Source organism: Vulpes vulpes, chromosome 13 (assembly GCF_048418805.1).
Source record: "Vulpes vulpes isolate BD-2025 chromosome 13, VulVul3, whole genome shotgun sequence".
Taxonomy (NCBI): Eukaryota; Metazoa; Chordata; class Mammalia; order Carnivora; family Canidae; genus Vulpes; species Vulpes vulpes.
Window position 1 is genome coordinate 90,908,659 of NC_132792.1, and position 26,396 is coordinate 90,935,054.

General features: G+C 34.9%; 1 protein-coding gene across 3 annotated transcripts in view; it reads right to left on the reverse strand.

Annotated features, from left to right (window-relative positions):
- Positions 1 to 26,396, reverse strand: part of SMCHD1 (structural maintenance of chromosomes flexible hinge domain containing 1) — a 214,707-nt gene that overhangs the window by 166,028 nt on the left and 22,283 nt on the right. For all 3 annotated transcript variants that reach the window (XM_072735040.1, XM_072735041.1, XM_026005880.2), the window contains 12 exons: positions 16,125 to 16,239; positions 15,878 to 15,997; positions 11,250 to 11,416; positions 8,777 to 8,867; positions 7,857 to 8,067; positions 5,679 to 5,799; positions 5,409 to 5,592; positions 3,761 to 3,955; positions 1,994 to 2,107; positions 1,333 to 1,439; positions 548 to 630; positions 259 to 372 (listed from right to left, as the gene is read on the reverse strand). In XM_072735040.1, the coding sequence (XP_072591141.1) occupies positions 259 to 372; positions 548 to 630; positions 1,333 to 1,439; positions 1,994 to 2,107; positions 3,761 to 3,955; positions 5,409 to 5,592; positions 5,679 to 5,799; positions 7,857 to 8,067; positions 8,777 to 8,867; positions 11,250 to 11,416; positions 15,878 to 15,997; positions 16,125 to 16,239 (1,622 nt within the window). The remainder of the gene's footprint in view (positions 1 to 258; positions 373 to 547; positions 631 to 1,332; positions 1,440 to 1,993; positions 2,108 to 3,760; positions 3,956 to 5,408; positions 5,593 to 5,678; positions 5,800 to 7,856; positions 8,068 to 8,776; positions 8,868 to 11,249; positions 11,417 to 15,877; positions 15,998 to 16,124; positions 16,240 to 26,396) is intronic.

Sequence of the window (26,396 nt, forward strand, 5' to 3'; positions counted from 1 at the left end):
CTATACATATATGCACCATATCTTAGGTCCACAGCTACCTACTTGGGAAAATTCAAAATAAAGAGTTAAAAAAAAAAAGCCCTCAGAAAAATATCAATTAAAAAAATTAGTCATAACACATTTGAAATTCTGAACTTTAATCAAATCTTCTGTGTCTATAAGATTGCTAGATCATCGATAATTATAAAAAGATGAAAAACCTGCATTACACATTTAAGAACATTAATATTAAAGATCCAAATTAGTTTGCATACTTACAATGTAATATAACTTTGAGCTCAACCAGGAGTTTCTTTGATCCTCCATGACTTGTTCCCGGAAGCTTTTGCATTGCTTCCCCCTTTTTATTCAGTATTTCAATTCTTAATGCACCTATCGGTTCAAAATTTAAAATAAGAATATCTTAGTTACACCCCCCAAAAAAAGATGAGTCTTCTAGGTCTGAACATTGCATTTTAAATTGTTACAGTCTTTTACATATTCAAAATGTAAAGCACACAAACAGCATTTTTTCAGTAATATGGAAAAAACAACAACAACAACATACCAATGGGGGTTCCAGCTGGCCTAATCTCATTTGGCAATAATTCATCTCCTTCAGGCCAAGTTACTGACAATCTATCAGGGAGTCTATTAAAATGAGCATATTAATGTTTCATGAATTACATTAATTATAATCTAATTAGATAAACAGAAGTCACTAGAAACTTTAATATTTCGGATATATTTTGAAAGGTTAAAGCCAAAATTCCATATGATCAATAATCTAAAAATTTTTTCTTCCTTAACCATTACTGTGGTTACTGAAACAGTAATACAAAAATCTCTTGGTATTAAGAGCCAGGATTTTTCAGGAATTGCCCATTTTTGGTGGTTTTCCTGCTCTTGTATAATACAAGTTAACTTTGGGAAATAAACTTTTAATAGATATTCACTGAGAATCAAAATGACTGTATTATTAGCTACAAAAGAGCTACAAACAGTTTTGTTTTTCTACTTTCTTTTACTTTTCTTGCACTAATCTTTATTTCTCAACAGTTACTACAATTTTCTTCTAGTTGTAGGTCAAACCAAGTTATTTTCTAACATACTGGATTCATAGTGCCTGTAACAGTGACACTTTAGATATAAAAAAGGGAGAAATTTTTATATAAAACAAAGGATTCTGTTTTTACATCCAGAGCTCTCAATTTTTAAACAGCAAGATGTGCACTACAGTATATAAAATCCAAGACTACAACTGTCCTATTATGTGTCCATAACAACATACTCAAGAATGTACAATTCATTTTTTTAGTTTATTCTTCTCCAGCACTTTGAAATGTGAATTACCTTGCCATTTCATCTTCTACATATTTTTTGACAGCTTTCTCAGCAACTGTCCTATCGAGCTTTGCAATTGGCACAGTTTTTATTTCATCATATAGCGCCTGAGGTTCCTGAATAAAAAAAATTTTATTAACATTTAAAAAAATCTCTTCAAATTTGGCTACAATGAAAATTCTCCTAAGGAAACAAATTTTACCCTAATTAAGGATATAAATCATAATAACTATTATTACATTATACTACAGTGTTTATTTCTATTTTTCATGTAACCTCCTTAGGCATAATTAAATATTCAAATATTAAAAAGAGCAGGGAAGGATAAAGCCCACTTTGGTTTTGGAGTTATTTATTATTGAGAAAGAATTCGGACTTCAATTTTTATTCCAATGTGGATGAAATGAACACTTTACAAAATTACTTTTGACAACCAGAAATAACGTGTATGTTTGTTAAACATTGGATATATAAGATGTTAAACTCTACAGCTTTAAATCACCAAATAAGAAACATAAAAACATAAAAATTTACGCTAACAATACTTTATTCAATAGAAAACCCAAATGCTAGCAAAATATAAAATACTATATCTTTATTTCAGCATTAAACAAAAGTAAGCAGTACTAAGAGATTTTCGATAAAAATTTTTTATTACTTGCTATCTTACCATTGCAATCTGAACCTCTCCTCCTGTGGCATATACTTCTCCATCATGATCACCATAAAGAAAAAATTTTACTATGCTTCCATAAAAGAGAGGAAGTGTCTTGATTGTCTTGACCTAGTATTTAGTTTTTAGAAAAAAGGCTTTTAGTATTTACGAAATCAGGCTTAATATTAATAACTATTTTACAGAACGATTTCATCCAAAAAAAACTTGGTATCAGAAAAATTAATGAAAAAAGCATTCTAATACTCTAATAGTTATACTTTTTTGTATTTGTTTATATGAGTTTCCCACTTAATCTTAAAATTTTTCTAAAGACACAGTGGCTTCTTCATACAAAAATGTCAGAGCTATGCACGTGTCTAAAAGGTCCATGAATCCTTCAAAGTCAAATATGAAAACCAACATAACCTCAAACCCTTCCTCCCTCCCTATAAAATCATGCTTTGAGACTCTGAATAGTAATTACAAACTCTGACAAGTTATTCTTTCAAATTAGTTGGCTCACAGCTTGCCTATGTATCTTTCCCTTACTTGGCTTTAAAAATCTAAGGATAATTTTCATTAGTCCAATTCAGAAACTCTGGACAAGGACTGTAAGAATTCACACACAATCTATTTTTTCTGCCTCATTTCTAAACTATTTCCTTTCATTCATACACAACAGACTGCAGGACAATCCAACTTTACTACTGGCTATTTCACTGCACTTACCTATATTTGTTGTCTATGCTCAGATAATGGTCTCTGAGAAAGCACCTTACTCATAGTGATCACTTCCTCCTCCTTGTAACTCTTGGCTTGACTTTAGGGATACCATATTCTCCTAGTTTCGGTCTCATCAGCTTATCCTCTTTCTTTTCTTTCTTTCTTTTTTTTTAAGATTTTATTATTTATTCATGAGAGACACAGAGAGAAGCAGAGAGAGGCAGGCAGAGACAGGAAAAGCAGGCTCCATGCAAAGAGCCTGATATGTGACTCGATCCCAGGACCCTGAGCCGAAGGCAGATGCTCAACCGCTGAGCCACCCAGGCGTCCATTATCCCTTTTATTTTCCTTTGCTAGCTCATCCTTTTCATTGTAGCCCCCCCGTATGTTGGAAAAGCCAGGCTCTAGCTACACACTACTTCTCTAGTGATCACATCCAATTCCAAAGCTTTAAATATATGATGATTTGAATTTACAGAGTAAATGAACATCCTCTGACCCTTGTAATATCTGTACAAACACTCAAGCCTCTACCTCTTTCAAGGTCCATACAAATGCCACTTCTTGCCCAAAGAATTTCATGATTTGCTCTTCTCCCAGGCCCATCCAAAGTCAGTAAATCCTCACCCTCTCCTTCCAGACTGCCAAAGAAGTATTCATCCTCTCTTTCCATAGCACTTATTCCCTTTCATCTACTATTATTTATGTTTGGGTTATTTCTGATTTTAAACTATAATATCCCTAAGGACAAAAGACCTCTCCTAAATCTCTTCATTCTCCCTAATATTATTTTATATCACATAAAAAAATTAAGAGTCTGCGTTTGAGTAAAGTTTGGTACCAAGAAAAAAATAAAAACCTTGCTAATTGAGATTTCGGGGAACAAATAGGTTTTTAAAAATTGCCATGTTAAATTATGTAATTAAAATGAGTTTGACCTTTTCATTCTTTCCTGGCTCCTGAAGAGCCAAAAACTTGCATTATTTTGTTGTTAAATTCTGATACATCTTAGTTTCAAATTCTATTTAAAAACTGAATCTAGAAATAAGTTAAACCTACCAACTGTCCTGCTTTGTATATTTTTCCATCCCATTCTATTGCTGAGTATGTTGCCCAGGGGCCCTGCTTTTTAGAAGGAAGATCAGGACGTGTAATTACTCCTTTAAAAGATGTAAATTTTATTTGTTTGTCATATTTTTCATGACAGTCCTTTAACCATAAAGCAAATTCTCTGTCAATTTTCATTCGCTGCTCCTGTTAAAAAAAAAAAAAGGTCTTTAATGCTCTATGAAACATAGCTACTAGTAAACAAATATAACCACAGACACTTGTCATTCATTCCTTTTTTTCTTTCCACATACGCTACCCTCAGAAAAATAAAAAACTAAAACATTTTGCTGGAGCTTTCTCCCATAGAGTTTTAACAGAAGCATTGCTAAGAAAGAAAATCTCTGCTATCATCTTTGGAACCGAGGTCTCAGTGGTCACTACCAACAACAAAGCTTTCCTTCCCTTGTATAAATCCTAGAGTACACCACGAATGATGAACATTGGCTGTCTAGAAGAAAGAGAACTAGCTGGCCATGGGAAAGAGGTGAGCAGAAAATTCCTCACTGTGAACCATGCACATTCTCAACAAGGAGATAAAAATCTCTTTCCATTTATCAATCACAGATACACATATATATAGTAAACATATATACAGTATAGTGTGAAAAATATCATTGGGGGAGAATGATTGGGGAAGGAAAGGGCTAAAAAAGCTCCTTATGAAGATGATAATGAAAAAAAAGTTGAGAAACACTGCTATAAAAACACATTTTTCCTTTATGTATCATATATACATATTACCTATTCAAAAAAGTTAAAACATGAAATGAAAAGTGGTTTTTATTAAGATTTTATTTATTTATTCATGAGAGACACAGAGAGAGGCAGAGACATTGGCAGAGGGAGAGCAGACTCCCTGCAGGGAGCCCTGTGTGGGACTGGATCCCAGGACCCCAGAATGACGACGTGAGCCAAAGGCAGACACTAAACCACAGAGCAACCCAGGTGCCCCTAAGTGTTTTCTAATAATATGTAAGAAAATGTGTTATTGTTTATTGTTCCTCGCTTTGTTGGGAGATAGTATAGAGAGACTAATACTCAAGCATAAGCTGTTTAATGCTTGTCTTTAAGAGAATAGGTAAGGTAGAAATCTCCACACTATAGGCTTTCATAACACAGGTAACACATATAGTTAAATAAGTTCATTTCTTCCTACAACCTAACTCCATAATATATCATTTCCAAATGAAAATTAAAAATTTCACTTTAAATTTTTCTAATTTGCAGTTCAAAAACCAGTATCTTAATCATTAAAAAAATTAAGTCTACCAAATTTTATACTGTACTTCAACATACAGCTCTTGTAGTATATAATATTGTTCTCATATGCTTTCATTAAATTGACATGTTTCTATGGCTTCTATTCACTGTCAAGGTCTTGATACTAAGATCTAAATGAACATCTGTAAATTTTACCCAAACACAGTCTAATCAGGTTGAAATTTCGGGGTAATGTCAACACATAAATGCTCTCACACACACACTCTTCTGTTTTAATAAAAAGCATGTGAATTATTAGTACAAATCTATATTTGTGACTTTCATTTTACTTAAAATAGAACATACCAATATTCAAAATTGATATTTAAAATCATACCTGTCCATTTAAAATCCTTGTAAAAAGGGTGTTCTTATCTTTCAACTTTAGCTCAAGATCCATAAAAGTCAGTTTATTTGTGCTGACCTGGAATTTGTCATTGGTGAATAATGCACCAGATATTCTATTGTAACATTCAATTGGTGCAAGCCCTCTCTTCTTTGGAGGAGTACACCAGTCAAAGCTTGAACAGAACAAAATATTAATATTATAATTAGTAAAATAATTAGGTTTATAAAGCATGTAATTTCAGCAAAAATCAAAACTTACTCTTCAACAGATGTATATGGTATTAGCCGTCCATTCCAAAAACATTCAAAAATAGGCCTTTTCCCTCTTGCAGCTTTCTCAAGTATGAAACAATCATCATCATCATCTTCATCTTTTAATTCTAAAGAAAAAGCATCAGTGGAACAAACTGTTTATTGCTATAAAAATTATGTGATTTTTATCACTGAGTAACCAACTTCAAGTGAAATATTAAAGTTGCTTCAGAGAAATTTTAACAAAAACTCATAAGATCTCTTACACTGCTTTTTATAAAACTTAGTGACTCCTCATTTGCCCTCAGAAATGCAGATTTCCAAAGTGGTTCCACAGTACCAGTGGTATTTCTGATTTAGGTCAATATTTAGTTACTTATATGCTTATCTGTGTTAGCTACTGAGCCTATAATCTTTAAAATCTATTTATACAGTAAAAGGGTCATATATTATGCTCTATAGCAGAACCCTCTTCCCTACAAATATAGGAGTTTGAATCCTGTATCTCAAATGTAAGTTCCAAAATTTTGTCAGAATCAATATGTTCACATAAAAATCACCTGGGAAATCTACAGTGTCTAGTAGCAGTTATCTCATTTGAACAAATTAATAATACTAAATTTAATTTTACTTTAAATGAACTACTAAATTTTCAAAGATCAGATTTAGGTGATACACAGCTACAATTGTAACATATTACAAAGCATCAAACACATAATTAGCATAACTGTATATAACATTTTTAGGCTTCTTACCAAGACATTTTCATATACCCAAGCAAACTAAGATCAAACCCTATGATCCTAATACAGTAACATCTTAGTTATTTTGGCATTAAGGCACTCATCTAAAATAAGCCCTTCTTGCCCCTCAAAAAAAAAAAAAAAGTTCTTTTCTTTTAAAGAAAAAGAAGTTCTTTTCTATTAAACCAAATTACTTTGCTTTTAGAGAACCCTTCTAGAGCACTCAATTTATTTGATTCTTACTTTAAGATATCTTTTGAAGAACTTTATCTTTTTGCCTACAGCATACAAAAATTACAAATAAATTAAAAAGAGGTCAGCAAAATGAAAGGATATAGAGCCACTGAGTAATAACATGAAATGAGCACTTACTCAATAAAGCTTGACACTATTCTAAGGATTTGTCCCAGTTTCTTATTTAACATAATACCTCTCCAAGAAAAGAGATTACCTCTCATTTCACAGATAAAGAAATGGAGAGAAGAAGTAATTTGTCAAAGTTTACACAATAGAAAGTGGCAAAGATGGAACTTAAATTAGGTAATCTGGTTCTAAAACTCACAAGACTAAAAATATACTAAGTATTCTGAATGAGGAATTTTTATTACTGTTAACCTATGAATTCAATGCAATTTCAGTAATTCCACTAAGATTTTTTAAAAGTGAATGTATAAAGTGATTCCAAAATTTATCCAGAAAAGCAGATTAAGAATTTTCTCAAAGAAGAATAGTGAGTTTCCTACCCAACAGGTATTAATACATGGTATAAAGCTACAAGAGTATCATTACTCATGTATGTAAATATAAAATAGATCAATACCTTAATAGTAAAGAATCCAAATCTATGTACTTAGGGGAATTTAATGTAATTATGAAAATAATATTTCAAACTATTTAAAAAATAGCAACTTTCAGTAATTGGTCCTAGGAAACCAAACACTCACATGCAAAACATTAAGTCAAAGCCCTACCTCATTGTACACATAAAAAAGATTATAAGTACATTAAAGATTTAAACATAAAACGATTAAAAAATAAAACTACAGGATCTTTTTATAATCTTAAGTATAAGAGGTCTTTCCACAGCAAGACAAAATCAGAAAGCATACAGAAAAAACTGATACAATTACATAAAGTTTAAGCTTCTTTACAAGTGTCTACAAAGATAATGGGAAGACAATATGGGGATATATAAAGGATTAAATATGCGGTCCATAGCTAGAAGTTCAGTAAGAAATCCATGAGTAAAGAATATGTAATATTCTTTAAAGCCAGTGCTTTATTCATCTGGAAGTGAATTCACACAAAAATCAAGAATTACAAAATTTATAAATACTTAAGAGATGCCTAAGGAAAAAAGTTTTATTATTTATCTAGCCTTAACAGCCCGACTAATAAATCACAACTTTACATTTTGTAGCTAAGATAACAGATTAACATACTTGATGGAAAGCATGGATCATCAGGGTAAGTTTCTCTATCATATAAGAAAGGGTGATATCGAATAATCCCTTCCACTACACCATCTCCTTCAACATGAGCCTTGAACTCAAAACTATCAGCTGCTGTGTTTATATACAACGTCTGCATGTCATCTTCTATTTCCCTTAGGTTGACAATCTTAGGTGCCTTCCCCTTTTCAAACATAGAAATCTAAAATAAAAATAAAACAAAAATAATTAAATTCTATGGTGACTTTACTTTTGTTCCCAATTATGATCCAACAACAGAAAAGGCAAAAACTTATATTTGTACAAGTAATTATATAGCTTAATTAAATATACACATATTTATATATGGGTTAAATAACTAAGTAGCATCTCAATAAGGAATATAATATACTATTAAAAAAACAGAACGTAAACAAAGAAAGAGCAAAGCAGAGCTGAAGAACAGATAACTCAGAGTACATTTAAGGCTTCTTGCTTAGAGGTAGGAAGTAGGACAATGATTTGAATGTGAAATTCTTTCCAATCTGTGGGCAAGGATATTGAGACCTCAATATTCAAATGTTCTGTGCTTCTAAATCTTACTTCATCACTGTAAGACTTCAATGAACAAAAAGAAACATTTACATCCCTTTTTCTCTCTACTTTGAGACATGATGTTCAGCAACAATTCATATCTCTTTAAAAGCCAGGGAAAAAAGTGAAATCAAATACTATAGTAAATAAAGGTTCAAAAACCATATACTTCTAGTAACGATTTCTTTACTTAAATATCAAATTGCCAAAGTACTTTGGAGAACCACAGGGAGGGAAGGATTGTCTAGTTATGGACTGTTTTTTCTTATCCAGAGTGACTTGAAAGTGGAACAGATATGTAATAATCTGTAATATTTTAAGAAAGAATTTTATCTTACTTCAATATCAATGTTGTTGAAAGGTCCAACTTCTTTTGATGTATGTTTTTCATTTCCTTTTGGGCCATGAATATAGTAATGATAAATATGCCTAAAATATAGAAATACAGCTTTAAACTTTTAATTCAATTTAATTCATAAGATTACAGTTCATATAATGATCTATAAAAAAAATGTGTACAACTATTACTTACTTAAGTAGGTGTTAAGCACTATACCAAGGATTTTTTCTTTTCGGGGCGGGGGGGCAGGGTGGCTGACATGAAGAGGAGGAGAGGAGAGGAGAGGGAGAATCTCAAGTAGGCTTCATTCTGAGCTGACATGAGGTTTGATCTCATAGCCTGAGCCGAAATCAAAAGGAGGATGCTTAACCAACTGAGCCATCCAGGTGCCCCTATACTAAGCATTCTTAAATATAGTATTCCATTTAATAGTAAAAACAATCCAGAGATACAGGTATTATTATACCTCATTATTACACATACAGAAATTGGAGTGCAAGAGGTTTATATACTTTATAGAGTTTGAGAGAGGCAGACTACAACCCAGGTCTTTCCAACATCAAAAGCCTATATAGCTTGTATCTCCCAGAAGTATAGTTTATCATAAAATTGAAAACCAGAAGGCAACAGACTCTAATTCTACTTGTCAGGAATGTTCTAGAAAGGACTTAACTATCAGGGAGAATGTAGGATTAGATATCTTTAAATTATCTCAATATGAGAATATCATTCTATAATTCTCCTTCTTCCTCTCTGACAGCATCAATACAATTTGACTTCAACATTCCCAAACAAAACTAATAAATTCAACACTATTCCTTCAAAAATCACCAATTCAGAACTCTTGCCATTTTAAGTTTTAAAAGATATTTTAATGAGATTATTCATGGCTAAAACATTATGTTTGTGGTTACTCTTCAAACGGGAATTTGCAATATTCCTTCATATGAATTTTTAAAAACTATACTAGCTACTCTAAAAAAACTGAGATAAAAGCAAATGACTGAAAATCTTCAGATCTTTCTTAATGCATTTCAAAAGTGTTAACATCATAATCAACAGTAAGTTTACAACAATACATTCAGAAAGAGAGAAAGAGTGCTATAATTAGCTTTAACAGGTTTCAAAATATGGTTAAAATAATATGTTATTCTGTTTGGTGTTATGTACACTCGGTTTCTTTGGTTAAAAGAAATAATTACAAAATAGCTAATGAAATATGGACTTAGAGAATAAAAATTCCGAAGTCCTATTTAAAATTCTTGGGTTACATGGCTGCTTGGGTGTCTTAGTTGTTTAAGTGTCTGCCTTCAGTCATGATCCCAGAGTCCTAGAATAAAGTCCCACATTGGGTTCCCTGCTCAGTAGGGAGTCTGCTTCTCCCTCTGTCTCTCCCTCCACTCATTTCTCTCTCTCAAATAAATAATATCTTTAAAAAAAATTAAATTCTTGGGTTAGAGAGTCAACAAACATCAATATTCAGCAAGAGAAAAGGTACTTCTAAAATAATTTTCCCATAAAAGAAAAAATTTCAAACTGTTAGTATACATTTATATAATTTAAATAATTAATAATTTAAATTTAAATAATAATTTATTTAAATAATAAATAATTTAAATTTGGGGGGGGGGCACCTGGCTCAGTTGGTGGAGCATGCAACTCTTGGTCCTGGGGTTGTGAGCTGGAGCCCCACACTGGGTACCGAGATTATACTTAAAAATAAAATCTTAAAAAAAAAAAAAAGTAAATTTCATGCAGATGTACCCATTTTGGCAAGACTCAGTAATTTGGACTAATGCAAATTACTGAAACAATTCCATAAATGGTCTTTGCAATATAACCACAGGAAATAAACTAAGAACCACTAAATATTTTGATAATTTGGTCTAACGGAATATGTTACACTCCCTAAAAGTTTTCCTGGAATAAATACACAAAGATTTATTTTTAGTACTATTAAAATGTCCTACAGACACATTTGCATTTTTTTTATTGTACTAGACTTCATGCAGTCACCTGATTAACATTTATGGAGCATTTACTACTTTTACTAGGAGACACTAGTTAATAGCGGTGCATAAAAAAAGACATTTCAATAGAGAAAAGCAGACAGAAAAATGAAAATACATGGTATGGAAGATTATGATACATGCTATGAAGAAGCACAAAAGGGGAATATGAAAGTGGTGGAGCCGAATTTGATAAATTTATTTTAAACTTTATGATAGGTCTTAAAAGCCTGCCCCTCAAATAATGACCAATACACTATAGGTGATCAATAAATATTTACAGAATAGAAAACTGTTTTAATGCCAACTTCAGAATCCTGGTTATTGTACTGAAGGGAAGGAAATAAACAGAAGCTTCTAACAGAAGCACAGTATACAGCCAAGAGGTTTCGATGTATTTGTAATATTTTCTGTCTTAAAAAGGGAACTTAGCAACATGTCCTGTATCAAATAATTACTTACGCTAACTGTCTTGTCCAAAGAAGGAAATAATTTTTCAAGTACTGTATGTGTTCTGGTTGTACTCCTGTGATAACCACAGCAGTAAAGCTATCTTTTTCCTTCTCCTCTACGATAAGATGATGTAGAAATCTTTCATCATCATTTGTAATGTGAACAGAATCAGATGCCTAGGGGAGTGAATATAAATACAACAGATTAGAAACAATTAATTGTAATATACAAATAACATTTACATTAATTTTTAATATGATTCGGTTAGTTCCATAAACAGGCTTCAAAAAGCTTTTGAAAGAAAATGGCCCAAGACAAATCAGCTGAGTATGTGAAATACTGTGAGAACAGGATACTTTTAACAGACTGCTAAACTGGCATATATACATAAGTACCCTAATACCACAATGCCAAATCAATTTTAGAATCATAAAAGAAAAAAAAATACTGAGTTTAAAGATGCTGAAAAAAAACTGAGGACACTTACCCTAGCATGGAGTGAGTCCTTGCCTGGGATACTACTTAACTTGGTCAGGGCAAATAAATGCTGAGCCCCTGATATCCAAGAAAACTGAGATGTAGCCTGAACCCAGCTGGCTTAGCCCAAAGGGACTGCATTTAAAAGAGAATGAAATAATCCTGGGCCCTAGTCCACTTTTAGAGATTACTGATAACTTGCTAGAGAAGGGACTTGGGAAGGGGGAATAAGTAGGGAGGATATGAATTATAAACGTCTCAATTTTTACTGCCTTCATGTGTTTAAATTATATGCATATAAACATTATGTATGTCACTACATATATAAAAGATTTTAAGGATACACATCTAACTATTTTATCTAGGAAACTGGTTGATTTCTAAATAAGCATATATTATCACTTTCTTAAAAATAAAAACAAACCTTTCAAAACCATTCCAATGCATTCCTATGCACTAATATTACAGCTAAGATATATAGTATACAATATTACAGCTAAGATATATATGTATACAGTATACATTTTATACACTTTGAGAGCTAGTGGATGAGTGAGTTTACTAGTAATACATGCTCACTAAATATTTATCAAGCACCTTCTAAATCCTATGACTCAACATGGGCACAAGGAAGATAGAAGCTGTGCCCTTACTCCTGACAAATGCCATCTGATAAATGAGAAAAAAATGATTACAAAACAATGTGCCATTTTAAAGATATATACCAAGAGCAACAGAGTTAACAAAGGAGTGACATTTACCTAGCACATGACTAGAACATTCTAGCCCAATGAGAACATGCAGGATTTGAGTATAAGGCAAACAAGGTAGTTTAAAGTAGATGATAAATACATGATAAAAAGTGAGTTTGGAAAGGCTGAATCAAACAGTGAAAACGGATGGAAGAGAGGATAGATTTTAAAAAAAAAACTATTTTAAAAGACAGAATTGAATGGTGAATGATTAACAAGGATTACAATTACTAACTACTTGGCCAGAGGATGCTGTTAATTGCACAAAGGTAGTTGGTAGAAAAGTGGAGAAGAACAAAGAACAGGAAAGGTCTGTAGATAATATTTTATTTCAGATGTACCAAAAGTGAGTTATTTATGGAACATCTGGGAAAGGCATCTAACTGAAACTGGAAATGAATGTACCATATATGATCATGTGGTATTCAGCACCCATTCATCCCCCTTTTATTGTTCCTTCCTTGGGGGCAGAGAATGGAAAGCCAAATGTCTACTTTTCAGGGTCTCTTACACTTTAGGTTCTGAATGCAAAATAGGTTTCACCAAATAGATGTAGAAGCCAAAGATTTAGAAGAGGAAAATGAGACAAAGGCCATCTGATGAGATTTCTTGAATGTTTTGTCATCATGCAAGGTACTTGAACGACCAGTATCCAGGTTCTGGCTTGAAGTGTTAGCCGGATACAGCACCAGTTATATAGCCAGGTCTGTATTTTGGTGTTGGAGCAACTGTGCCAGCAAGGCCTTTCCAACTCCTGGATCACAGATAAGGCAGTGTTTCTAAATTCCTGATCCAGTGGTGGTCCTCCACCTATGTGATTATAGCAGATGCTGCAGCATCCCTTGAAGGTGAATTTGGAGTCTACCAATATCCTTCAATGAGGTTGAGCCAAGAGTTCATTCCTACCCTTCTAACAATTATGCAAGCATCTAATTCCCTTTATTAAATTCTTTTCTGTTTGAAGTGTCTAAAATGATTTATTTCCTCATTCCTCCATTCCTCAATGGAGTCCAGCCTGATTCAGTGTCTCAATCTTAAAAGTCTTGACAAGAAATACAGATTTGAGAACTACTGGTATTAAGTAGTTCCTATATATATCTATATATATGTATATATATATATGCATATATATTACACTCTAGAAAAAAGAATATATATAAGCAAAAATATTACAGTCTAGAAAAAGAAAAACTCCTGGTTGTAAATCAAGAGCCACCAACTCTATACATAAGACTGTGTATAAGAGTTGGAGAAACCAAAAAGTAGGCTGAAAAAGACTGGTCAGAAAAAGAAAAGGACCTGGGGCCTATTAGGACCCATGATATGTTTCTTAAGACAAATTAGGGCAGCCCAGGTGGCTCAGCGGTTTAGCGCTGCCTTCAGCCCAGGGCCTGATCCTAGAGACCCGGGATCGAGTCCCATGTAGGGCTCCCTGCATGGAGCCTGCTTCTCCCTCTGCCTGTGTTTCTGCCCCCTGCCCTTTGTGTCTCTCATGAATAAATAAATAAAATGTTAAAAAAAAAAGACAAATTAACCACAAATCACGGGAAAAATATGGCAGAAATGATGACCTAAGAGAGACATTAATTAGTTCTATCCAAATTTTATCATACATATAAAGTTTTTAAAATGACTTAAATTCTCAATTCATATTTTTCACCAGTTTTAACATGACAAATATTTCTACAAATAGAGCTTTGTGATGGTACCATAAGATGAAAAAGATGGAATAGTATGTAAATATAAGTAAATTGTGTAATAAATGCAACACATTTAAAAAAAGAAAAAGTGGGATGAGCTAAATGAAGAACTCTCCTGTACAGAGGAGAATGTTAAGTTATATAGAAAATAAAAGTGGCTTGTAATCACGAAAAAAATTCACCCAATTATAAAGAAAAGGTATTATTTTCACCTAATTGCTGGCATTTGCTGCCTTCCTCTCCACTCCACTCTTTAAAAATAAGGAAATTAACAGATAGGCACTTCCATATACTGTTTTGGGAAATATATTTGATTTGGGTTTAACCTTTTCAAAAGCAATTTGTAATCTACACCATGAACATTTAAAAAGTTCAAATTCATTGTCACACTATTAAAATTCTATAATCTGTATAAAGAAAAAAATAATTTGTGCAAAATGCTATGCAAAGACATTCATAGCAGTGCCTTCATAATTAGAACAAAATCCTTTAAATAAGTTAAATGCTCAATAGAGTACAAAGTACTATGAAGCTATTAAGTGTCTGTACATGAAAATATTTTACAAAATGAAGAAATATTCAAAATGTTAGAAAATGTGGACTCAAAATGAAAATATATATTTTTAAAAAGTAAGTATATGAAGGAGATTAAGAGTAGATACCCCCGCCCCCCCCGCAACTTAAGATGCCAATAAGGAGGTTTTAATTCCAATGTAGTTAACATTAACACATAATGTTATGTCAGTTTCAGGTTAAGTGTATGCTTAACTTTGAACACCGAGTAATATATGGAATTGCTGAATCCCTATATTGCACACCTGAAACTAACATGTAACACTGTAATGTTAACATTGGAATTAAAAAGAATACAAAAAACCCCTGTAAACAAATAATAGAAAAATTAGACTAGAATTTCTACTAGTCAATTAGATATATCTTCCCAGAATGAGATAATTTTTATTTAAGTTTCCTATACATTTACTTAAGTTTCCCGTACATTTTTATAATTTGTTTTAGAACCAGAAAAGAATTTACAAAATTAAAAATTACTTTAAAATAAATAAAGACTTTAGGGGCTCCTGGCTGGCTCAGTAAGTACAGCACATGACTCTTAATCTCAGTGTCATCAATTCAAGTCCCACACATTGGGCATTGAGCCTATTTAAAAATAAATTTTTTTAAAGATTTAAAAAAAATTCTAAAATGTTTCAAGTGAGAAAAGTTGAATAAAATAATAAATATAATATACTCACCACCACGACACTAATTTGTTAACATTCTGCTCATTGATATTAGAATCTGAATGCAAATTTCTAACAGAAATTATTCATTTCTCTGGAGCTCTGATTTCCTAAAAGCCCATTATCCTATAAACACTTACTATTCTAATTTGAAATTGTTAGACCAAAAAAGATTTTAAAATTCAATCTCAGTGAAGGAAAAAAGTTTACAATCTTATGAGCAATTTCCAGGAAGCTAGATTTATGAAATAAGTTGCTGTCTGAAGACTTTCAGCCTGAAAAAGCATGTAAATAGTCACTTTTGCTATTCACTTGACTAAAGGAAAAAGAATGAAAATTAACGTAATTTGAAAATGCCATACTTTGAGTTTTTAAAGCAATAGTTTAAGTATCTCAGATAGAAATTGAAAAAAAAAATCTCTATGTCCAACCTAACAACTTTATAATAAGTTAAAAATGTATCATACCTTTCTGTTTCTGATATAGCCACTATATATTGCCTCTTTATTTTTCTCCTTCTTCTCAAAATCTTCTTTAGAAAGTACAAGTTCATGAACATCTTGGGAATCTGCAGGTTTGCTTATCATCTGTTAAATATTTAAAAGTACTTTTAAAAATTCCTAACTAAAAGTTAAGCTGGTTAACACATTTAAACAGCATCAACCTCAAAATATTTTTAATCAACTTTCATTTATAAGAAATCTTTTTACTTACTCTGGCTGATTGTCCAACAAAGAAAACAGCTTGTTTGCCCCCAACACCAAAATAGGAAATATCACTATTTAAACTGCGTGGCACCGGTACTGGACGAACATATCCTGAATGATCACTAAAATAAAACATAATGCAGTGAATTTAAAAAAGCTACCTAACTTAGGCACCAAAGGAAATTGTTACAGGACTTTTATTAAGAGCTAATAAAATGATTCCCACGCTAAACAACACCCCTAATCAAGGTAAAAGAATCACAGCCCAATGTCAAGATATCATCTAATCCAGTGGTTCTCAAAATGTATTCCCCAGACCAGCTGTGTTATCAGCAGCAGCAAAAAACTCAAGAAATCCACATTCTAGGGCCCATCCTACTAAATCATAAACTCTTTCAGCAAACAAGACCAAATAAATATCTACTGTCTAAAGAATATATATCCTGCTGTTATTCTTCAAAATTGTTTACTGCTTCAAAACTTATAAAAATATTCTCTGAAGAATATAGGAATTACAGCAAAGACAATCTTATTTCCATGTATTATGACAAAAGAACCTCTTGTTGGCACCATTAACAACACTCTGGAGATTAGGCATCCCTAGTCTCCCAAAATACAGGCTAGCTCTCCAGGGACATCATTTCCCAGTATCAGATATAAACAATTAGGGGTGAGGCCAGAACCCCTAATACACTCAATGTAAAAGCAGAAGACCAGACGTGGCATAGCTAACAAGAATTAGGGAATACAAAGACATATATTCAAAGAACTTACCCATAAGAAATAAAAACAAAAAAAAGAAAAGGAACAGAAAATATCAAAATGGGTATAAACGACATGATGGACTAAAGGAAAATACCTCACAAAAGTGTAGTTCTAGAAGAAAGAGAGAGAAAATGTAAAAAGCTACAAATATTGGTTGACAGAAACTGGGGAGTGCAGGAAAAAGGGAGAGGTTATAAAAGAACAAAAACTCTCAGGTATGAGATGAGTAAAGCCTGAGGATCTAGTCACTAATATTAGTGTATAATGCGTATCTGCTAAGCGAGTAAAACTTAAAAATACTCTCACCAAAAAGAAAGAAAGGGTAAATACATAAGGTAATGACGTATCAATTAACTAGAGGAAAGGAATCTTGTTTAAAGGAAAACCAGAGGGATCCCTGGGTGGCTCAGCGGTTTGGTGCCTGCCTTTGGCCCAGGGCGCGATCCTGGAGTCCGGCGATCGAGTCCCGTGTCAGGCTCCTGGCATGGAGCCTGCTTCTCCCTCTGCCTGTGTCTCTGCCTCTCTCTCTCTGTCTATCATGAATAAATAAATAAAATCTTAAAAAAAAAAAAAGGAAAACCAGAATACAGTTCAATATTTAATAAATATCAATGTAAAATGTGTAACAACAAAAGATCAAGACGGGAAAAATGGCATGTATAATGCTGTTGTGATATACTAATATTCTATGTCAGGTGGTATAATAGTACTTGAGATAGACTATGACAAATTAAAGACACATACTTTGATTCCTAAAATTCTCAGTAGAACAAGAGTAACAACTAGTAAGCCAACAAAGCTATAAAATAGAATTACATGCAAAATACTCAATTTGAAGTAAGGTAGAAATAAAAAAGCCAGGAACAAACAGCAATAATTAAAGTTATGTAACTGATCCAAACACCCCAAATAAAAGGCAGAAATTGAAATTTAAGACACATGTAAATGCTAATATAAAATAATAGGTTAAAAAGTTGGAAAAAGAGTTAGCATTCTTAACACTAATGTAAAGAAAGCTGGAGTAACTATATTAACATCAATGTCGATAAAAGATTGGGCAGCCCCGGTGGCCCAGTGGTTTAGCGCCGCCTTCGGCCCAGGGTGTGATCCTAGAGACCCGGGATTAAGTCCCACATCGGGCTCCCTGCATGGAGCCTGGTTCTCCCTCTGCTTGTGTCAATGCCTCTCTCTGTGTCTGCCATGAATAAATAAATAAAGTCTTAAAAAAAATGCTGATAAAAGATTATTACCAGGAAATGAAGAAAAGCAATAAAACAAATACATGGATAAATTAAACAGACCACTCTTCTCCTCTTGAGTTTTTAAAATTAATTTAGACTGCTAAAATCAAAATATCCCTATTTGATATGGTTTTCAATGTGTATAGAGGTAATACTTAAGAAAATTAAATTATAGGATGCCTGGGTGGCTCAGTTGGTCAAGCATCTGCCTTAGGATCCCAGGGGTCCCAGGATGGAGTCCCACATCAGGCTCCCAGGAGTCTGCTTCTCCCTCTTCCTCTAACGCCTCCCCACTCCCTGGTCATGCTCTCTCTCTCTCTTAAATGAATAAAATCTTTTAAAAAACAAAGAACACTAAATTATAAATGGGGAGAGTAAAGGAACCTAAATAATTTGGTAATATTTCACTTTCAAATTACTTTAAGTGGTAAAATAGCTTTATTAGTACATATAACGTTTTGTATGAATACAGTATTGCCTGCACAAGCACGCGCGCGCACACACACACACATACACACCAAACAAAAAAATACTCAAAATCACTTTATAAAGAAAATAGTAGAGAGGGGGGGGCAAGATGGCGGAAGAGTAGGGTCCCCAAGTCACCTATCCCCACCAACTTACCTAGATAACTTTCTTTTTTTCTTTTTTTTCTTACCTAGATAACTTTCATATCACCCTGAAAACCTACGAATTCAGCCTGAGATTTAAAGAGAGAACAGCTGGAATGCTACAGTGTGAAGAGTTCACGCTTCTATCAAGGTAGGAAGACAGGAAAAAAATAAAGAAATAAAAAAGCATCACAGGGGTAGGGGCCCTGCAAGGAGCCGGGCAAAGGCCGGGCAGCGAGCGCCCTGAGGGCAGGAAACCCCAGGCCAGGAGAAGCAGAAACACCAATCTTCCCGGATGGAAAGGCACCCCCAGGGAACTCGGGCAGGATTACAGGAGGTAGGGACGCCCTCAGGCTCCCAGGGGCACTAACAGAGGAACTGCGCGGGAAAGCGTGCTGCACACCACGGGCCGAGCTCCCTAAACGGCTGGAGTGCAAGCTCGGCGTGGCCCCCGGGAGCAGCTCAGGTGGGGTGGCTCAGGTAGTGGCTCTGTGGGGAGGAGGCTGCACAGTCCCAGGAGCATGATTCCAGCAGTGCAGGCCGTGGACCCAAGGGTGCCGGGGGACACAATCCAACATCCAGCGCTCCCCCTGGACAGGAGGAGGCCGAGAGGACATAGGGCAGCAAGGACCCTCCTGCTGCCGGGTGGCCCCGAGCTGTACAGATCAGTGCCCCCTACTCCTGGAGCATCCAGGCCCCTGCGGACCGGGAGCTGCAGTAGTTACTGCAGGTGCTGACTCCAGAGCCGGAGAGCTGGTCGCCGCCACTGTTGTTGTTTCTACTGGTGTCACCTTGTACCTGGGACTGAGCAGGGGCATCACAGGATAAACAGCTCCCACTGAGCCATGCACCTGGCAGGGGACGGGGCAGCTCCCCCCAGGTGCACAACCTGAGAATCACCACAGCAGGCCCCTCCCACAGAAGGCCAGCTAGAAGGACAAGGGAAAAAAGCAAGTTATTGACCAAGCAGCCCTGGAAAGTTCCAGGGGAAGTCGAGGGATTTACAGTATATAGAATCAGAGGATACTCCCTCTTATTTTTTGTTTTCTGTTTGTCAACCCCCCCCCCTTTTTTATCTCTTTCTCCTTTTTCCAGTACAACTTGTTTTTGGCCAATCTGCACTGAGCAAAATGACTAGAAGGAATAACGCACCACAAAAGAAAGAATCAGAAACAGTACTCTCTCCCTCAGAGTTACAAAATTCGGATTACAATTAAATGTCAGAAAGCCAATTCAGAAGCACAATTATAAAGCTACTGGTGGCTCTAGAAAAAAGCATAAAGGATTCAAGAGACTTCAGGACTGCAGAATTTAGATCTAATCAGGCGAAATTAAACATCAATTAAAAGAGCTGTAATCCAAACTGGAGGTCCTAGCAATGAGGATTAACGAAGTAGAAGAATGACTGAGTGACATAGAAGACAAGTTGATGGCAAGGAAGGAAGCTAAGGAAAAAAGAGACAATGAAAAGATCACAAGGATAAGTTAAGGGAAATAAGTGACAGCCTCAAAGTAAAAATCTACGTTTAATTGGGGTTCCAGAGGGCACCGAAAGAGACAGAGGACCAGAAAGTGTATTTGAACAAATCATAGCTGAGAACTTCCCTAACTTGGGAAGGGAAACAGGCATTCAGATCCAGGAGATAGACAGACCCCCCTAAAATCAATAAAAACCACTCAACACCTGACATTTAATAGTGAAACTTGCAAATTCCAAAGATAAAGAGAAGATCCTTAAAGCAGCAAGAGACAAGAAATCCCTAACCTTTAAGGGGAGAAGTATTACGTTAACAGCAGACCTCTCCACAAAGACCTGGCAGGCCAGAAAGGGCTGGCAGAATATATTTAGGGTCCTAAATGACAAGAACATGCAGCGAAGAATACTTTATCCAGCAAGGCTCTCATTCAGAACAGAAGGAGAGATAAAGAGCATCCAAGATAGGCAGAAACTGAAAGAATATGTGACCACCAAACCAGCTCTGCAAGAAATATTAAGGGGGACTCTGTAAAAGAAAGAGGAAGTCCAAGGAAACAATCCACAAAAACAGGGACTGAATAGGTATCATGATGACACTAAATTCATAAATTCATAAATTCTTTCAATAGTAACAACATGAATGGGCTTAATGACCTCATCAAAAGGCACAGGGTTTCAGACTGGATAAAAAAGCAAGACCCATCTATTTGCTGTCTACAAGACACTCATTTTAGACGTAAGGACACCTACAGCCTGAAAATAAAAGGTTGGAGAACCATTTACCATTCAAATGGTCCTCAAAAGAAAGCAGGGGTAGCCATCCTTATATAAATTAAAGTTTATCCCAAAGACTGTAGTAAGAGATGAAGAGGGACACTATATCATACTTAAAGGATCTATCCAACAAGAGGACCTAACAATCATGAATATTTATGCCCTAAATGTGGGAGCTGCCAAGTATATCAATTAATAACCAAAGACATACTTAGATAATAATACACTTATTCTTGGTGACCTGAACATAGCACTTTCTACAATTGACAGATCTTCTAAACACAACATCTGCAAAGAAACAAGAGCTTTAACTGACAAACTGGACCAGATGAATTTCACAGATATTTACAGAACTTTACGTCCAAACGCAAATGAATACACATTCTTCTCAAGTGCACATGGAACTTTCACCAGAATAGACCACATACTGGGTCACAAATCAGGTCTTAACCGATATCAAAAGACTGGGATCGTACCCTGCATATTTACAGACCATAATGCTTTGAATTTTGACCTAAATCACAAGAAGTTTGGAAGGATTTCAAACACGTGGAGGTTGAGGACCATCCTGCTAAAAGATGAAATAGTCAACCAGGAAATTAGAGAAGAATTAAAAAGATTCATGAAAACTAATATAAATGAAGATACAACCGTTCAAAATCTTTGGGATACAGCAAAAGCCATCCTGAGGGGGAAATACATCACAATACAAGCATTCATCCAAAAACTGGAAACAACTCAAATACAAAAGCTAACCTTGCACCTAAAGGAGCTGGAGAAAAAAACAGCAAATAGATTCTACACCCAGCAGAAGAAGAGAATTAATAAAGATTCGGAGCAGAACTCAAGGAAATCGAGACCAGAAGAACTGTGGAACACATCAACAAAACCAGGAGTTGGTTCTTTGAAAGAATTAATAAGAGAGATAAACCATTAGCCAGCCTTATTAAAAAGAAGAGAGAGAAGATTCAAATTAATAAAATCATGAAAAGGAGAGATCACCACCAATACCAAGGAAATACAAACGATTTTAAAACCTTATTATGAGCAGCTATACACTAATAAATTAGGCAATCTAGAAGAAACGGACACATTTCTTGAAAACCACAAACTACCAAAACTGGAACAGGAGGAAATAGAAAACCTGAACAGGCCGATAACTAGGGAGGAAATTGAAGCAGTCATCAAAAACCTCCCAAGACACAAAAGTCCAGGGCCAGATGGCTTCCTAGAGGAATTCTATCAAATGTTTAAAGAAGAAACCATACCTATTCTACTAAAGCTGTTTGGAAAGAAAGAGATGGAGTACTTCCAAACTCATTCTATGAGGCCAGCATCACCTTAATTCCAAAACCAGACAAAGACCCCACCAAATATTCCTGATGAACACAGATGCAAAAAATTCTCAACAAGATACTAGCCAATAGGATCCAACAATATATTAAGAAGATTATTCACCATGACCAAGTGGGATTTCTTCCCGGGATGCAAGGCTGGTTCAACACTCATAAAGCAATCAATGTGATTGATCATATCAGCAAGAGAAAAAACAAGAACCATATGATCCTCTCAATAGATGCAGAGAAAGCATTTGACAAAATACAGCATCCATTCCTGATCAAAACTCTTCAGAGTGTAGGGATAGAGGGAACATTCCTCAACATCTTAAAAGCCATCTATGAAAAACCCACAGCATATATCATTCTCAATGGGGAAACACTGGGAGCCTTTCCCCTAAGATCAGGAACAAGACAGGGATGTCCACTCTCACCACTGCTATTCAACATAGTACTGGAAGTCCTAGCCTCAGCAATCAGGCAACAAAAAGAAATAAAAGGCATTCAAATTGGCAAGGAAGAAGTCAAACTCTCCCTCTTCGCTGATGACATGATACTCTACATAGAAAACCCAAAAGACTCCACCACAAGATTGCTGGAACTCATACAGCAGTGTGGCAGGATACAAAATCAATGCCCAGAAATCAGTGGCATTTCTATGCACTAACAATGGGACTGAAGAAAGAGAAATTAAGGAATCAATTTCTTGATTGATTAATCAATTGTAAATTAATTGCACCCATTTACAATTGCACCCAAAAGCATAAGATACCTAGGATTAAACCTAACCAAAGAGGTAAAGGATCTATACCCTAAAAACTACAGAACACTTCTGAAAGAAATTGAGGAAGACACAAAGAGATGGAAAAATTTTCCATGCTCATAGATTGGAAGAATTAATATTGTGAAAATGTCAATGTTACCCAGGGCAATTTACACATTTAATGCAATCCCTATTAAAATACAACGGACTTCTTTAGAGAGTTGGAACAAATCATCTTAAGCTTTGTGTAGAATCAGAAAAGACCCCAAATAGCCAGGGGAATATTAAAAAAGAAAACCATAGCTGGGGGCATCACAATGCCAGATTTCAGGTTGTATTACAAAGCTGTGGTCATCAAGACAGTGTGGTACTGGCACAAAAACAGACACAGATCAATGGAACAGAATAGACAATCCAGAAGTGGACCCTCAACTTTATGGTAAACTAATATTCGACAAAGCAGGAAAGACTATCCACTGGAAAAAAGACAGTCTCTTCAATAAATGGTGCTGGGAAAATTGGACAGCCACATGAAGAAGAATGGAACTAGACCATTCTCTTACACCAGACACAAAGATAAACTCAAAATGGATGAAAGATCTAAGTGTAAGACAAGATTCCATCAAAATCCTAGAGGAAAACACAGGCAACACCCTTTTTGAACTTGACCACAGTAACTTCTTGCAAGATACATACATGAAGGCAAGGGAAACAAAAGCAAAAATGAATAATTGGGACTTCATCAAGATACAAAGCTTCTGCACAGCAAAAGAAACAGTCCACAAAACTAAAAGACTACCTACAGAATGGGAGAAGATATTTGCAAATGACCCCTCAGATAAAGGACTAGTATCCAAGATCTATAAAGAACTTATTAAACTCAACACCAAAGAAACAAACAATCCAATCATGAAATGGGCAGAAGACATGAACAGAAACTTCACAGAGGAAGGCATAGACATGGCCAAGAAGCATATGATAAAATGCTCCACATCACTGGCCATCAGGGAAATACAAATCAAAACCACAATGAGATACCACCTCACACCAGTGAGAATGGGGAAAATTAACAAGACAGGAAACAACAAATGTTGGAGAGGATGTGGAGAAAGGCGAATCTTCTTGCACTGTTGGTGGGAATGTGAACTGGTACAGCCACTCTGGAAAACTGTGTGGAGGTTCCTCAAAGAGTTAAAAGTAGATCTGCTCTATGACCCAGTAATTGCACTGCTGGGGATTTACCCCAAAGATGCAGATGCAATGAAACGCTGTGACACCTGCATCCCAGAAAAGAACTAAACAACATCACCGACCAATGGAATCAAACTGACATTTACAGAACACTCCTCCCAACTACAGCAGAATACATATTCTTTTCTAGGAAACACAGAAAATTCCCCAAAACAGATATTTTGGAGCACAAAACAAATCTTGACACATTTCAAAGAGTATATATAGAGTATGTTCTTTAACCATAATAAAATCAAACTAGACATCAACATAAAGACAAAGTGAAAGTATGTTAAGAACACTTGGAAATTGAGTAAAATTCCTAAAACAATCTATAGATCAAAGAACAAGTTGCAAAGGAAATAAAAAATACACCAAACTCTAGGAAAATCAATATATAGTATTATCAAAACTTGTGAGATGTGGTAAAAGTAGTTCTTAAAAGAAAATTTTAGGGGCACCTGGGTTAAGGGGCTCAGTCAGTTAAGCATCTGACCTTAATTCCAGCTCCAGTCATACTTCAGGGCTGTGAGACCAAACCTTGCATCAGGCTCCACACTGGGCTTGAGGCCTGTTTTAAGATTCTCCCTCTCCCTATTCCTCTGCCCCTCCCCCACCTCCCTCTCTCAAAAAATAATAATAAGGGGAGCCCTGATGGCCCAGTTTAGTGCCGCCTTTAGCCCAGGGCGTGATCCTGGAGACCCATGATGGAGTCCCATGTCGGGTTCCCTGCATGGAGCCTGCTTCTCCCTCTGCCTGTGTCTCTGCCTCTCTCTCTCTGTGTCTCTCATGAATAAATAAAATAAAATCTTTAAAAAAGAATAATAATAAAGAGAAAAAGTAAATTTATAGCAGAAAGTATTCATCTTAGATTATTTGAGATTTATCTAAACTTCCACAACTCAAGACACTACAAAAAAAGCTAAAATAAATCCAAAGCAAGAAGGATATAGAGCAGAAATCAAAGAATTTGAAACCAGAAAACATTTTTTTTAATTTATTGAAGCAAACATTGTTTCTTTGAAAGCATTACCAATAACTATACACTAATAAACTTGAAAATTAATGAAATGGACTGAGTAAAATATAACTTACCAAAAGTAAGTAAATAATAGCCTAAATATTCCTATTAATTCTATTAAAGAAATCAAAGCAATAGTTAAAAATTCCTCCTGCAAGAAGCTTAATAGACTCGAATGGCTTCATAAGTGAGTTTAAAAACTCAAACTTTCAAAAAAGAAAAAAAAACTCAAACTTTTGTAAGTGATGGAAGTATGAATAAATAAATATAATCACACTAGAAAACAATTTGCCAGGGAGCCTGGGTGGCTTATTTGGTTAAGCATCTGCCTTTGACTCAGGACATGATACCAGAATCCCAGGATTGAGCCCTGAGTCAGGCTCCCTGCTCATCAGGAAGTCTGCTTCTCCCTCTCCCCCTGATCCTCCCTGCATGTCCCAGGCTTGTGCTCTCTCTCCCTCTAGTTCATTCTCTCTCTCTAAATGAATAAAATCTCTAAAACAACAAGAACAATTTGCCATTACCTTGTATATTGAAACTTTCATCTTCATAACCCACAAATTCCCTTCTAGTATCTAAGAACTTAGGTAGATTTGGACTGGCAAACATATATAGCACTACATAACAGTTATACACACACATGCACAAACAATCATACAACTTATAGGACAATAGTATACTACTCATAATGCTAATAACTGTGATAGGAGAATCCAAATGCTCACTGACTGGAGACTGGATATATGATTTAAGTATATGCAAAAGAATATTAATGATTATGAAAAAGAATAAACTACAAACCCACACAAAGTTAAACTCTTAGTAATCTAATACTAAGTGAAAATACAAGTCCCTCATAGAACTGCAAATATTATGACTATTGTTTTTTGCAGCATCAAAAAACAAACAAAACTAGGTTTTCTAAAAAAATAAAAACAATTCAATATAGTGATTAACTTTGGTGGGAAGAAAAACGAAAATAAGGGAGCACAAGGATATAAGTTACAGAAAATGTGCTACTCATTGGCTTGGGTGGTAAATTCTGGTTATTCAGCTTGTT